Source organism: Vigna unguiculata, chromosome 3, assembly GCF_004118075.2.
Source record: "Vigna unguiculata cultivar IT97K-499-35 chromosome 3, ASM411807v1, whole genome shotgun sequence".
NCBI lineage: Eukaryota > Viridiplantae > Streptophyta > Magnoliopsida > Fabales > Fabaceae > Vigna > Vigna unguiculata.
The window spans coordinates 7,928,499-7,944,027 of NC_040281.1; the positions used below are offsets into that span (position 1 = coordinate 7,928,499).

Sequence of the window (15,529 nt, forward strand, 5' to 3'; positions counted from 1 at the left end):
TAATGTGATTGTAAATGTACAGTAAAATATTAACAAATTTAATTACATTTAAAGTTTACTTTTTTAATATAGATTCCATTAAGCAACATCATAGCTTGTTGTTGAATTCTAAATTGTACTTGCCAAACAGTGTACGTGACGGTTTAATTAGAAGAAGAAGAAGAAGAAGAAGAATCATGATCTTAAAGTATAACTAGGATGGATTGTTTTGGTTGCAGTAATTAGTTTTTGGAAGGAAGAATAAAGAGAAAAGGAGTGATTTCTAACAATAGTTGATTTGATGATAGGTACTTGAGTGAATTTCCTTTTTTGTGCATGGTTTCAGAATAGGTTATGAGTTTACCATGGATGCCCCAACTACGCATGCAACTCAACTCTCACATACTTGTCTTGATTGGACATAGCAAGTGAAATTGTCTAGTGGGTACAGATTCCTCTATTCATCACTCATTCTCCCACACAACACCTATCCACCCCTATTGCCAACACATCTTAGACATCTATGCCGTTCACACTACCACCCACATGTTATATTTTACGAGATTCCTAGATTTTTTTTAGTGTTGTTCTATGCTAAACATTAAAAATATATATATACTATATTGATACTTTAATTTTTTTTAATATATTTTAAAATTTCAAAATCAGTAATCATCGACGTATATTGAAGACACAATAGAGAAATAGTACAGAAAAATCTAATAAAAAATTCAAATTATATATCTTACCTATCAACACTCACAAACTTCATATAACTTTTAACTATGAAGAAATGATGATGTGGTCATACATTCGAAAGTACATAATATTTGGTGGAGTCACATATTCAGCCATGAGTAGATTACACAGATTTTTGCAAAGTGAAAATATCCCGAAACTGCCACATGTGAAAGGGATATTTTGAAGTTATCTTGCAAAGGAGTAGAAAAGAACCAAAAATTAAAGTTGTAACATCACCACCCAGTATTTTCACGTGTTACATTACAGTTTGGTGAATATTATGAGTGACACGGAGAAGATATTCTTGTTAATAAAGTAATGGAGAAATTTCTTAGGACCAAGTTGAGGAAGTTTGATTATGTGATGAGTGTAATAATTGAATCCTACGAAACAGAAACCCAGCCTGCAACTACAAGGAAACATTGAAAACAACGTAAACAAAATCTTAAAGACAGAAAAAGTATACAAAAGAAGATTAAATAGTTGAGTCAATCTCAACATTGTTGCAAAAACCAGTCAAAATGAAAAGAAAAAGAAAAAGAAAAGATATTGTGATAATTTTGGTAATCAAAGGAAGAAGAAATTATATAGACTGAGGCCGAGTGCTTTGTGAAGCTAATTGGATGATAGAGTAAAGATATAGAAACAAGAACAAATACATCAAAATATGTATTTAATCTCACTTATTACGATAATATGGTGGGATCTAGGATTTGTGATTTAAGATCTTCAATTGAACAACCAATTACTATACATTCACAATATAAAAAATTGATAATTGAGAAAAAAAAGTAAAAATTAATTATTGTAACATTAAACAAGTAAAACGTATTTCTACACAACCGTTGAAGGTCAAATTATTTTATAAATCAAAGAAAATGTTAATTATGTCAGTTAGAAAAAATTAAATCAACCTACAACAACTAATATTTTCTTAAAGGTGTGTTCACTTAGTAGGATAGATTTAAGAAAAAGTGTGAAGATGAATTTGTGTTGATTTGAGTTGATGAATATGTGTGTTTTTTTGAGTGGATTTAGAGGTAAAAAGAATGAATTTGGAGATGAATTTTGTAAAAGTTTGTGATTGATTTGATTGATGTAATAGATTAAAAAAAAGTTTTAATAGATAAAATTTAAAAATTACTAAAATATCCTTGATGATAAAAATAAAATTAAATGATTATTAGATGAATTAAAAATATTAAAATTTAACAATATAGTAATTATCATTAATTATTATACATATATATATATATATTATTAATTAATTATAAAAATTATTATACATATTATTATATACAAATATATTATTAGTTACTACATATATTATTAATTATTATATATATAAATAAATATTATTAATTATTATTATTATATATAATCAGTTATATATATAGTAATAAATTAATAATAATAATAATATAATAGTAAAAAATAAATAATATTAATAATAATTAATAATAATATATTATGATTAATAATTATATATAATATAAAAAGGGCATAAAAGTAAAGTGAGTTTGAATTTGTTAAAATCTTCACAAATACCGTGGATGAATTTTATCAGGCAACGCGCAAATCCATCTCTACTCTTCCGCTTGAATCATTTAATAAAAACATGCAAAAGTTTTTACATGCATATGCCAAAAGAAATATTTTGAGAGTAGCTTTACTCTGTTTTGAGCTTTGACTCGTCCATAAGAACGACTGCTCAGTAGTAAGTACTTCATGACACCCTGGTTGTATGCACATATAAGACTGTGTTAGGAATGAGCTCATAAATTAGCGTTCTAAAACCAAACCATGAATCATAAACCAGATTGACTCACATTCGGAGCTTTACCCCCCATCAAACATCACTGCAACACCTCTGTCTCTGTTCTTCCTCTTCCTCTGCGACTTCCTCTTCATCTGATCCATACTGGCACCTTTAAAAGAGAATTTCAGTACAATACAGGTTTACTAGTTTTCCTTCAGACAAAAACATCTCATGGAAACATTTTTTTCTCTTCTATTAGTCCTGCCCTTGGGGTATTATCTGGAATACCCATTGGTGTATCTAGCAGTACCTAAAGAGACCTGGTGTTACTTACATTAAGGCTCTTGGCATATACAAACTCGAACTAGTAGCGTACTTTAACTTGGGTCTCGATAGTTTGAGAATGAGAACAACCAAATACGAAATGAGATGTATATATTTGGGTAGACTTACATGAATGTGAACAATAAAAAGACCAGGTTGAAATAGAACACGAAAGATTGTGTTCCGCACATTTTCTCATGTTACAACAAAACTTAATGTAATAGTTATCAAGCTAGTTCAGAGGAATCGGGTGAAGAAACAATCTTAGAAGAAGGGTGAATGATGTTGCCACGGAAAAACTTATGCAGATTAATGGCTTCACATTTATAGTTTTGTTATTTTAGACTCGTGAATTGCTGAATACGATAAATATTTGAAGCATCAGTGCCTTCACTATTATGTATAGAATATGGAAATTGCAAAGCAGGCAGCATAAGAACGAGGGAATAAAGCGGAAATGAAGAAACAAGAAGAAGAACTGGCATTGAAGTTCAGAGGCTAATTTGGAGTGAGAGTGCATTCAGCAATTTTCTCCCAAGATTTGAGCGTTTTGTCTTCGGTGTCGGTTTTGTACAAGGCGATACGAGTTATCTGAAAGGTCAACCCAGCGAGTGCGTTATCAATGGCATTAACCCTCTCTTGAGCCTTTTGCTTCTCCTCATCGCTCAAATCTGCGTAGAGAAGACTCAAGTGCGGCATGTAAGCTGCAGAAACAGGAATCGAATCATCAACGTTTCGAAGAAGTTTCTTTCTCTTATAGGAGAGTGAAAGGAAAGTTACGAGTGGAGCTGGCGTAGCCGAAGTGCGTCCAGCAGTGAGCGCCGGTTTCGAGGAGGTGAGAGTCGGGGCGAAGGAGGAGATAGACGCACTGGTAGAAGAAGGTGCCGGTGGCGACGCGATCGACGGTGACGTTGAAGGGCCTGAGGGCTTGGCAGGCTGATCGGAGCTTGGCGAGGGCGTCGTCGGCGGTGAGTTTGATGGCTCCAACGAGCGTTATATGGGGTTGGAAGTGGGGTCCGCCGAAGTCGGATCGGAGGGCCGTCATGAGGTTGGCGCATCTGACGTCGACGTCTTCCGGTGGAATTGCCCACACCGAGTACACGGCTTCGCTTGCCATAATCGAAATTGAATTGAATGAAATTTGAGGAAATTGATTGGGATTTAGATTTAGGGTTGGTAGATTTAGATTTACAAGTTGTGTTAATAATATATAAATTATAGACACTAAAATAACACAAACTGCGATTCTCATATTTTGGATTCTCATCTCTTGGATAAAAAAATCAAAACAAAAGGAAATTAATTATTATATGCTAATTTGGGAAATCTCTTAAGTGATTCAACCCTGGCAACTCCACACCACTCAACCAAGTAGCTCAATGAATGACACGTTACTACCTTCTACCTCTTTCATCACTGTGTCTTAAAATGCATGAGATTTTTTAAAATTTTAATATATTTATTATATTAATTTAAATTTATAAAAATATAATTGTAATTTAATAGTAATATTTTATTTTATAAAAGCAAAATCATAACATTTAATTTTTTTAATAATAAAATTATATTTAAGTTGTTTATATATTTTTAATAAAATATATTTTATTTAATTATTTTAAATAAAATTTTATAATTGAATTAATTAAAATAAAGAGTCAAAACTTATATTTAAATGGAATAATATTTATCGATTTCATATGTTTTATAAGTAGAGTTGTCAAAACGGGTAACTCAGTGCGACCCGGCTCGATTGATTCACCACGGGTTGATCATCTAGTGAGCCAACCCAATCCGGATCACTTATTAGCGAGACAAAAAAATTTGAATCCGTCCGACCCACCATGAGTTGGTGGGTTAAACGGTTTGGCTCACAAGTTCACTTAATTAAAAAAATACAATTTTTTTTATTTTTTTCAGTCAAAACTAAATTATAATTTTAATTAAAATCGAAATAAACTTTAATTCAATCCAAATACAAACCAAAATCACAAAATACAAATTATCTATGCGTTGGCTAAAAACAATAACCTAACATGACCCAAATGCAAAGTCCAACTTAATAAAAAATATTTGTGTGACCCTTTATTTGCGGGTCGGTGAGCCAACTCGGCTCATCACGGGTTCAACCCGGGTGAGCTAAGTCAAAAATCAACCCATATTAAAATTTGTAAAAAAATTTCAACCTAACCCGGTCCGAACCTGTAGTGAGTCATGTTGGCTCACGAGTTTCAACCCATTTTGACAGCTCTATTTAAAAGTAATTAATTAAATATTTTATTTGAATACACAAAAGCAGATAAATTTTAAAATTTGTGTATGTTTTAATTTGTTTTTCACATTTGAGATTTAGAATTATCTCATAAGGATAAATTTGATTTCATTGAGATAATCCTTATACAAAGATAAAACAGAATTGGAAATGTAATTATTGTCCCTTTATTGATTGTTTTTTCAACTACAATATATACACACAAAAATTATATAACTATATATATATATATATATAACTATATATATATATATATATGCTAATTCCATTTAAATCATTTGTAGATATAATTTATATAAATTGTCATTGTCACAACTATAATAAATATTATAATTGTGGTAAAGTTGGGTATATGGATTACAGATACTCAACTTGAAAAGAACACATTCAAATCGAATCTTTCCTAAAGTCTCGTAAAAATATCTACTAGTTCAACATGAAAAGGCAAATGACTGATAATAATAATTTCTCACAAAAGTTCATCATGGATAAAGTGATATTAGACTTCGATATGTTTGGTGCACTCGTAGAAAACAGGATTAACGGTAATGTAAAGAATAGATTTATTATCACAGAGTTTTATAGGACTATGACGAGAGTTTTACAATACTATGAGGATGATCGATACCAAAACATGACAAAGAACATACAGTAAACACATTACTTTAGACGTGTGAATTGTTGAATACGATAAATATTTGAAGTATCGGTGCCTTCATTATTATGTCTGGAATATGGAAATTGCAAAGCAAGCAGCATAAAGGGAAATGAAGAAACAAGAAAAAGTACTGGCATTGAAGTTCATAGGCTAATTTGTAGTGAGAGTGCATTCAGCAATTTTCTCCCAAGATTTGAGGGTTTTGTCTTCAGTGTCGGTTTTGTACAAGGCAATACGAGTTATCTCAAAGGTCAACCCAGCGAGTGCGTTATCAATGACATTAGCCCTCTCTTGAGCCTTTTGCTTCTCCTCGTCGCTCAAATCTGCGTAGAGAAGACTCAAGTGCGGCATGTAAGCTGCAGAAACAGGAATCGAATCGTCAACGTTTCAAACAAACAAGTTTCTTTCTCTTATGGGAGAGTGAAAGGAAAGTTACGAGTGGAGCTGGCGTAGCCGAAGTGCGTGCAGCAGTGGGCGCTGGTTTCGAGGAGGTGGGGGTCAGGGCGGAGGAGGAGATAGACGCACTGGTAGAAGAAGGTGCCGGTGGCGACGCGGTCGACGGTGACGTTGAAGGGCCTGAGGGCTTGGGAGGCTGATCGGAGCTTGGCGAGGGCGTCGTCGGCGGTGAGTTTGATGGCTCCGACGAGCGTGATATGGGGTTGGAATTGGGGCCCGCCAAAGTCGGATCGGAGAGCGGTCATGAGGTTGGCGCATCTGACGGCGACGTCTTCTGGTGGAATCGCCCACACCGAATACACGGCCTCGCTTGCCATAATCGAAATTGAATTGAATCGAATTGGGTGGAAATTGATTGGGATTTAGATTTAGGATTGCTTGATTTAGATTTGCAAGTTGTGCTAACAATTAGAAAACAGTTCTCAGCTTCCACGGCAATATATATGTATAAAAAAAGTCAACTTTTGAAAAAATAAAAAACCCACTTTCATTTAGATATTTCAATTTGATATTCATTTTAGAAAATATATCAATTAAATATGAACTTTTAAAATAGTAACTCAATTAAGTTTTTTTCAAACAAAAAATTATTAACTTTTAAAAACCTATTTTCACTTGGTTCACTGTCAAACTTTCTCCGCAGAAAAAAACATAATGTTTTAATTCCTACAAAATTAAATTTAACTTAAGTAGGGAAAACTTAGGTAAACTGGAAGAACAGGAGAAACTCCAAAAGGTTTGAACTTGTAGTGTTTGTTGTAAGATTAAGGCACAATTGTTCAATTAGGGACATTTTAATTTCCATTTATGAATATCTTAAAGTCTATTTTCAAAGTATGAACCTGGACTAAATATACCATTGCTTTGATTTGATTCGACGTTTGTTATGTTTTCTATATTTTTTTACTCTTTATTTGTTCTTTTTGTAGTTTCTTATTTCTTTACTATAGATGGTAAAAAAATTTGATCTAATAGTTGGTACAACAGCGTGATTCTATCAAACATATTTAGATAATTCTGGTGTACCATAAGGTATATTATTATTATTCACGATCAATACTATGATGCATGTATATAATTATGGATAAATAATTAATAGGTATTTTATAAGTAGGATATTATGGTACATGTTGTTAAAAAGGAATATGTAGGGTTGGGAAGGATAAATTGGTCGAGGCTCAAACTTATTTTAAGCACAATTTTAAAATCCTAAAGAACCAAAAATAATATAGGATATGTGAATATCCCTATAAATTAATGTTTATAGGTGCAATGACTATTAAGAAACAAGAAATTACAAATGTATTTATCAAAATCTACAAATTAAAAAACATAAAGGAAATTGTAGATGGAAGTATTCTGCTTTTAATGTTTTATCCTGTAAGTAATATTAGTTATTTTAAAAATTGGAGCTGTCACAATATTTGTTGCGAATAATTTGATACATGTGATGGATTAAAAATTAAGTTTAACAGAAAGAAAAATAAAATTATCAAATTGTTCTTAATTTTAAAAAATAATTAAAATTATAATTAGATGGAATAGATTTATTTTTTTAAAAATATTAAAATGAATAAATTAAAATAATAGATTTTAATAAAAAAATATTTATAAAAAATTTTAATAAAAAATTTAAAATTTAAAATTAATTTTAAACTTGTTTTTATAACAATTTTGAAATTTTTGGTATTAATTATTTTTGTAAACGTAATTTTAAAAACCATATTTTTACATTATTAACATAATTAAACTAAAAATAAACTGAGGTATACATGTAATCAGCTTGACATCCCCTCAAATCATAACATAGGAAAGAGGATTGGAAAAAATAATACACATGAAAATATTTAGTTAATTCAAATCCAAACTCGATATGAGAAAAGTTGGATTGGACTTTTGAAGTTAATTCAAGCGAACACCATCTTTAAATTGGTTCACATGGGGCTAGGTCAAGTAAAAATTGAGTTAAGTTGGGTCCAATTTCAGGCAAGTTAAGTCAGACTAACATGGCTTATGTTGAGCTAAATTGGACTGGACCCATGTTGGCCAAGTTTGGTCACACCAAGTCCAAGTCAAGTCAAGTTGGGTAGATACTAGGTATGTCTGAGGCAATCCTAGGTCAAGATGAACATGATTGGTTTGAATCAAAGTCAAGTAAATGAGTCAAGTTAGGGTTAGGTAAAATTGGGAAATATCATGTTGAATTAAGTTGGGCTCACTCGAGGTTAAGTCGAGTTAGACGCCCTTTGAACATGAGTTTAGTTTAGTGCATGTCAGATCAAATTTAGATTAGATCGTGTTAATTCTGTTTGAGACAAGGTCAACAAAGGTTAGCCCCATATCGAGTAATAATTGAGCCAAGTTCTGCCAAACCTAAGTAAGGTTGGTTCGGGCCTAATTGAGCAAGTTAATTTGGACGCTAACCTTATTAAATTGTAAACAATAAAAATTAATTAAAAATTAATTTATAATTGATCTAAAATATTTAAGGATCTTTGTTTTAAATATTTTATGGACTCTTGCAATTGTAAAAATATTTAAGAGCTAATTGAGATTTTATAGTGAGCTAAACTCAGTTTGGCCATGACCTAACCCATTTCATATGGTAACTTTGAGGATTAGGAATTTTTCAAACCAATCATTTGATGGAGAAATAAAATGAAACTTAATTTAAAAGAAATTTAAAATTAACGTATGGATCATGAATCAAATTCACAATTCTAATTAAAATATTTTATGTAGTATCTAACTTTTAATTCAACTGTGAATCCGATACCTATTTTTAGGAGTAATGATATTTTGATATTATAAAAAAAAAACTCATTTCACAACTATATATATATATATATATATATATATATATATATTGCAAAATAAATTTAAATTAAAGACATCTCCTATTAAAATATTTTGTTTTCTTTAAAGCAAACAAAATATGAACTCAGATATATTAACTTCATTAATAATATCTCACAAAACCCCACTTTTATACCAAAATGAAGTATAAATATTAAATTCTACACTATGATTTTATCATTTTAAATTTAAAAATGAAAAACTATTGACCCAACAAATTAAGTCATCTGAATAAGCCTTAACATTATTTCAAAGGTTAAACCAGAAGAAGTGTTAGTATTCAGTCCTCTGAATTGCCACTGGTAACTACAACTACTGGGTGTTGAGGTCTGTACTTGTACCTCTTTGAAACCAACAAATACACAGAGAAGTTGATGAAGCTGAGTATGGAAAGGAACAAATAGAACAGGTTAAGATGGTTTCTGTTAATATTGTTCCCTGCTAACCAACCTCCACTTGCAGTAATATTCTTGGTGACAGTGTTCACGATTTTCACCAACATGGAACTTAGAAAATAGCCAATGGCCATAGAGCACCAGAGGAAGCACGTTGATGTGGATTTAAGCCCTTTTGGTGCCTCTGAATAGAAAAACTCAAGTAGTCCCACGTAGGTAAACATGTCAGCTATGCCAAATACAAAATACTGAAAAGAAAGCCAGAATATGCTCAGTGGCAATGGCTGTTTCACAGGCAATGCATCAAGCATGTGGTGGTCTCTAGCAACTCCTTTTCTTTTCACCTCTATGATTGCTGCAATGGCCATGGAGATGGAGGAAAGTATCAGGCCAACTCCTATGCGCTGCAAGTGTGTAATTCCGGTGGGAATACCAGTGAGATTACGTAGAAAAGGAACACAGATACGATCATAGAAAGGGACTATAATGATCAAGAATGCAACTGGGATTATTGGTAGGGATGCAGGTGGGATGTTAAAATGCTTGGTGATGCTTGTGTCCATGGTGGAGCCTTGATGGACAGAGAAGGTTTGGAGTTGTGCTAAGCAAAGGGTCATTATGATTGAGCAGCAGAATATAGGGAGCATGCTCAGAATGATTTTGGCATTTTCCACTTGTGTCACTCTGCATAGTTTCCATGGGTTTGATGCATCTTGTTTCTCATCTTGCACATCAGATTTTCTTTGAATTGCTGCTTTGTCCAAGAACCTATGCAGAAGAATGTTAAAACTAAATGCATGCACATATATATCACTAACTTTAGTCACAAGTGAGATTGAACCTGAAAATATCTCTATGAGGTTGATACTCTACTTCCACTGCAGCTTCTTTGTCCTGTTCAATCTCATACAATTCCATAGGATCTTCAGGAAGGGGAAGGTTTCTGTTGCGAATAGCTGCTATGTAGACCTGGAAAATGGAAGCCAAGTATTTAAAACAAATAGCTTGATCAATGCAAAAAATGATCAAAGTTTGAAGTACTAAGACAAAATGAAAACAAAACTGGTTTGAAATGTGAGGTTTCGATCTATTTATATATTATAAAATAAGGTTTATATCCATTTATATGCTCTAGATCAATGTGGACCTTCCAAAAGATACCAAGAATTTGTGTTGTGTTATCTACACCTGTATGATCTGAATGATGCCGTTTTTGGTGTGTGCAAGATGAATTCGGTATAGTGGCAATCCTAAGGCAAAGATTACGGTGGCGACAAGAATAGCAACGGTGGAGATTCCGAAGCCCCAGTCCCAGCCATTGTGGTCTTGAATATAGACATTAAAAGTTAAGCTCACTGCTCCACCAATGCAAACCGCTAACAAGAGAGAGTTGAAGAAGCTTGACATTTGCATTGATTCTTTGGGGTCTCTTTCATCAAATTGATCTGCACCGTGTGATGGCAGAGAAGCCTTCAAACCTGAACTGCCAAAGGCCAAAAGGTAGAGGCTAATGAAGAGGAATGCTTCTTTCTTGCCACTCAGCTTTTCACAATCTGAATTTTTCACATACACGTTGCAAATATCGGGCTTCAGCCTTCTCATGTGTGCCTGAATTGTAAGCAATGACAGTCCCTACAACACAACTCAGAACGTTGTTTTAAGAGATTTTTTATGTTGTTTTGAAATGTATAACTCAAATGTTTGTGATATTTTTTTAGACATTATATTCTACAATTTCATTTCCACGATTTTAGAATGTAATTTTATAAGACATTCGATTCTATTATGGAATACATAACTTGCTATGTGTTAGATACTATTTCCGGTTATATATTTTGAAACGCTCGTGGCAACCTCTAATTTGTAATCTAAAAGCTTTTTAATACATTTTGGACAATATTTTTTCAGAATGTGTAAAGGATTTTAGAAAGAGATTTAAGGTTTTTGAAATTGGAGTGATGGTTTAAAAGAATTAGAAAAATGTTATTGGCGCAAGGGTGTATTTAGGAAAAACAAAAGTTTGAAAAAGAACTATTTGTACATGTGCGAGAACAACAATTTGGAAAGTTCTTTCTGTACCTCCATATTTTGTTTTCCTGCATATCTGGAGTATAAAAATTCTCATTTTACCTTTTTAGATTATAGAATCAGTAAGTTGCTTTTTATTTTTCAATTACACAATACGGTTTTTTTTTTTTTTTAAATTAGACTTCCATAATATTGCACAAGACAAAAAGGACTTTTGAATTACACAATTCAATCAAAAATTTATTTATTTCTAAAAAAAATTCCCAAATTACACGAAGTCAAAAATGTCTTCAGAAAGTTGGATGGTTGATAAAGAAAAAAAAAACTTCCGGCTAACACAATCGAAATGTCACTTTTGACTTCCCAATTACATAATTTGAAATTATCTTTTGACTTTTGAATTGCACAGTCTCAAAATCATTTTGATTTTGAATCGTAAAATCTAAAACCTTTTTCATGAAAAATTATATAATAAAAATTTCGTTTAACTTTTAAATTGAATAATTATAAAAGTCATTTTGAATTTTGAATTACACAAAACAAAAATTATTTTTAACTTCAAGAGTATAATTCGAAAAGGACGAAAATGAGAACCTTTATAGTCATGATAGTGGACAAAAAACGTGAAAGGTGGAAGAAGAATTTGCTGAACAATTAACGTGTATAGAATACTCACGATTACAGTAAAATGAGCACGTGGAACAGTGAATAATATAGAAAACTATTTGTAAAGCAGAAGAATCAGTTCTATTCCACACTAAAATCAGTGGCTACATATCTTTTCACACTCAGGTTTTCATATTTATAGTACACCATTTTTATCTTTATTTTCCTTTCCAATCATTTCGTCTTTTACTTCACTCATTTTTCTCTTTTCCTTTCATCTTTCACTTCCCACTATACTCTGAGAGTCAAAGGACCATTATTCCTCATCAAAACTTGTAATTTCACAGTCATATTTGAAAAAAAATATTTTTTCATGCACCAATTGTAATATATATAATGAATGATTAATAAGTTGTATTATTATGCAAAGAAAAGGTAATTTTGGATCTTACCAATGACTCAAAAAATCCAGAAATAACAACAGATTTGTATCTGCCAATCCAAGTATCTGCAAGAACAGCAACCACAATGGAGAGTATGTAACTCACACCCATGTAGTTGGTCACCATGTTGGCTGCATCTGCTAGTTCATAATGCATAATTCCATTGAAGTACGACACGAAGTTCACTGCTAGTGATAGAGTTGCCATGTTCTCCATAGCAATTGCGCCTGCATCCAAACCCAAATAACACTATGCACAATTAATTAATCCATTTAATCATATTAAATTAAGGATTTATCTTTGTATTTTTCTTATTGGTAAGTAATCATGGTTTCACTTCAGCAATTATTAGTTCCCATATTGAAAAAAAAATGATTTTAACTTAAAAAGTAAATTTTAAATTTAATTCAATTCTATAAAATCTTAAGATAATGAATTTATGGACCTTGATTCTTATATAGTGTTTTACTCTTTCATTTTTAATTCAACGTGAAACTTAGATCCACACTTGAATTCTTAATATCTCATACTATGTTAAGAATTAAATTTTAAGTTTAAACCAACCCCTATAACATCGATATGATACTATGTTAAGAATTAAATTTTAAATTTAAGTCAACCCTATAAAATCGAGTTGAGGGTTGAAAAATTGAAAATGGTTGCTTGCTATCGGTTAATCTACAAAGCTTATTTTGTATTGTTTCATTTTCATGCTACTCTTTAGGAAAATGTTGATGAACTCACACTGCATATCAGTTGTAGCTTACCAAGTATGAGCAATGAAACTTTGATCCCTCCATGTTTGTGCTTCAAAGCTTTTCTTCCTTTCCAATCAACCTTTCCATCAACAACCTCTGCTCTCTCCTCCTGCATCCACTTCACATTCCCTTCAACAACATGATTTTCCTGCATGCAAATGTGATGATCAGAATAAGTGGCATGCTATGCATATAACTAACAAAGGAAAAAAAAATGAAATACCATGGTTATGCAGAAAAGTTTTGAATAGCCAATTCAAAAACAAAGAGAAGTAATATTGTATAATGCGATAGGAGAAAAAAACATTATCTTATATATACTTCATCCTTAGCGATTTACATGTATAAAAGATAAGTATGCACTCACCAAATGAACGATAGTGACTCATAATAGGTCACCATCATATGTTGGGTGAAGACCAGTTCCAGTGAAAGAGAATATGCACTGTTCTTGGTTGATAGCGAATTGAGTTACATGGAATTTGCCGACTCTCCCACAGTAAGATTCTAAGCAAGTTTTCTAACACCATCAACGCAAGAACCATAATGACGAGTACCTATTTATCTTAAAAAAAATTTCCTGTAGAAAAAAAGTTTATATACGTTTTCAACTCTGGAGAATATTAACTTTTGTCTTTAGTTTCAAAATTCCTTTTGTTATTTCATATTCTTGTAACAAATGCGATGGTCATTTCAAAATTATAATTCTAGTGTTATTCTCTCCAGAATTAAAATTTAATTCTCAATCTCACAATTCTATTACTAGCTGTGGATTCCAAATTGAAATGAAAAAGACATTATTAATTATATTTAAAAATGAGAAGTATACGACGGCACTTTCTAAAAACAGTACACACTATAAATTAAAGAGATTATTACCATAATAAAAAGGAATATTAGAGCAAAATATCTATGATGAAAAAAAAAATATGTATGAGTTGACCCGATCTTCACGAGAACGACTCTCCCACAATAATCAATAAAAAATGTGTATCTCATAAATGATATTCTATTTATAATATTCTAACGAGTCCTTATCTAGGTGGGTTTAGGTTAAATAGATTTATGATGTCCTAATCCTTAATCAATACATCTTATTTTATGTTAATATAATAATCATATTACAATTTCCCAATCATTTATAGAAATCCAAGATCAACTAAAAGTGTGTAATATAGACGTATAAAAAACAAAACAAAGATGAACAATTAATTTAAAATATGTACACTTGAATTATATATAAAATTCTGTATTTATCAAGTTGGGGTTGGGGGTTTTCATCCCTTATTAACTGCAACAAATTAGTTACAACCCCTCAATCTTAAATGACCTTCACTAGGCTTATTAAACACAATGTAAATTAAATTGTACTATTAATGGAAATTATATAATAAAGAAAATATGGTTGAAATAAGAAATATATAAGTATGTTCTGTTTTTTAATAATTCAAGTAGTATAATAAGGAAAATATGATTGAATAAGAAATTAAGTATGTTGTGCTTTTAATGATTGAAGTATTCATTTTCTTGTGCAATGAAGACGGGAGAACTCAAAAAAATAGCAAAGAATAGTTACTAACAAGTACTAGTGGTAATAATGTTATAGTGAAAATTAAATTTTAATTAGTTAATATTAATTTAAAAATTGCATGCTAATTGTTGCAATTAAGATGTTATATATTTTTTTTCTTACATTTTGAATTATATTTGTATAAAAGGTTTATACTTCACTAGCTTTATTCCATTGATGACAATACACAGATGTAGGTTACCTTCCTTATTCGCAGAATTTTTGTAAATACCTTGAATATTGTAAAATATATATATAACGTTTAAATAATTTGTTAAATATAATAAAATTTATTTAAAGTTAATAACAATAATTTCAACTAATATAATTCACGTAACATATCAATACTAGTAAAAATACAAAAAAAATCTGTAGAAAAAATAAAACCAGAAGATTAACTGTCCTTAAGACATATCTAGTGTTGAACATGTTATCTCCCAATTTTTATTTTTATTTTCACAAAGTCCCAATTTTATGTTGTCTCCCAATAATAAGTTACATTGCATCATAACTTTTTTTGTTGTTCTGGAGGATTGAAACTTCCTTTTGATTTTTAAAATCATCCTTATGAGTTATTAATTCAACTAAGACATTAAATACTTAATATAATGGTTAAAATTTTACCTTTCATAAATTTTTAGGTAAATTAATAATTAACAATGTAAATATATTGTTCTATTTTTAATA

The 15,529-nt window shown here is 31.1% G+C and overlaps 3 protein-coding genes across 6 annotated transcripts; all 3 read right to left on the reverse strand.

The window, feature by feature from the left end:
• Positions 1-2,297: 2,297 nt before the first annotated feature.
• Positions 2,298-4,077, reverse strand: LOC114176724 (cyclic phosphodiesterase-like). Of its 4 annotated transcripts, XR_003603042.1 has the most exons (4): positions 3,584-4,077; positions 3,287-3,507; positions 2,550-2,641; positions 2,298-2,456 (listed from the first exon to the last, which is right to left on the reverse strand). XR_003603042.1 is itself a non-coding variant. In XM_028061858.1 (3 exons), exons 1-2 carry the CDS (start codon positions 4,068-4,070, stop codon positions 3,302-3,304), a joined length of 693 nt encoding a protein of 230 aa, XP_027917659.1. In that variant the 5' UTR covers positions 4,071-4,077; the 3' UTR covers positions 2,298-2,641; positions 3,287-3,301. The 4 variants fall into 4 exon arrangements, 2 of the variants coding, with proteins under 2 accessions (XP_027917659.1, XP_027917658.1); XR_003603041.1 differs by having other exon boundaries at positions 2,550-3,507; positions 3,584-4,076; XM_028061858.1 differs by having other exon boundaries at positions 2,298-2,641.
• Positions 4,078-5,611: 1,534 nt separating this feature from the next.
• On the reverse strand, positions 5,612-6,609 carry LOC114176861 (cyclic phosphodiesterase-like). The gene is made up of 2 exons (XM_028062042.1): positions 6,167-6,609; positions 5,612-6,086 (listed from the first exon to the last, which is right to left on the reverse strand). The coding sequence occupies exons 1-2, from the start codon at positions 6,501-6,503 to the stop codon at positions 5,881-5,883; spliced, it is 543 nt and encodes a 180-aa protein (XP_027917843.1). The 5' UTR covers positions 6,504-6,609; the 3' UTR covers positions 5,612-5,880.
• A 2,599-nt stretch (positions 6,610-9,208) lies between these two features.
• On the reverse strand, positions 9,209-13,552 carry LOC114179611 (protein NRT1/ PTR FAMILY 4.5-like). The gene is made up of 6 exons (XM_028066020.1): positions 13,496-13,552; positions 13,282-13,420; positions 12,524-12,741; positions 10,626-11,069; positions 10,279-10,406; positions 9,209-10,205 (listed from the first exon to the last, which is right to left on the reverse strand). The coding sequence occupies exons 1-6, from the start codon at positions 13,496-13,498 to the stop codon at positions 9,323-9,325; spliced, it is 1,815 nt and encodes a 604-aa protein (XP_027921821.1). The 5' UTR covers positions 13,499-13,552; the 3' UTR covers positions 9,209-9,322.
• Between the last annotated feature and the right edge of the window lie 1,977 nt (positions 13,553-15,529).

Bases quoted from the DNA above. Each gene is read 5' to 3' on its own strand.
- LOC114176724 (XM_028061858.1), bottom strand. From the start codon at position 4,070: ATGAGAATCCAAAATATGAGAATCGCAGTTTGTGTTATTTTAGTGTCT. The intron at 3,508-3,583 runs GTAACTTTCCTT...CTGTTTCTGCAG, and splicing joins CGGCTACGCCAGCTCCACTC to CTTACATGCCGCACTTGAGT.
- LOC114176861 (XM_028062042.1), bottom strand. From the start codon at position 6,503: ATGGCAAGCGAGGCCGTGTATTCGGTGTGGGCGATTCCACCAGAAGAC. The intron at 6,087-6,166 runs GTAACTTTCCTT...CTGTTTCTGCAG, and splicing joins CGGCTACGCCAGCTCCACTC to CTTACATGCCGCACTTGAGT.
- LOC114179611 (XM_028066020.1), bottom strand. The intron at 12,742-13,281 runs GTAAGCTACAAC...GTTTGGATGCAG, and splicing joins AGTTTCATTGCTCATACTTG to GCGCAATTGCTATGGAGAAC. The intron at 10,206-10,278 runs GTTCAATCTCAC...TCTTCTGCATAG, and splicing joins CCTCATAGAGATATTTTCAG to GTTCTTGGACAAAGCAGCAA.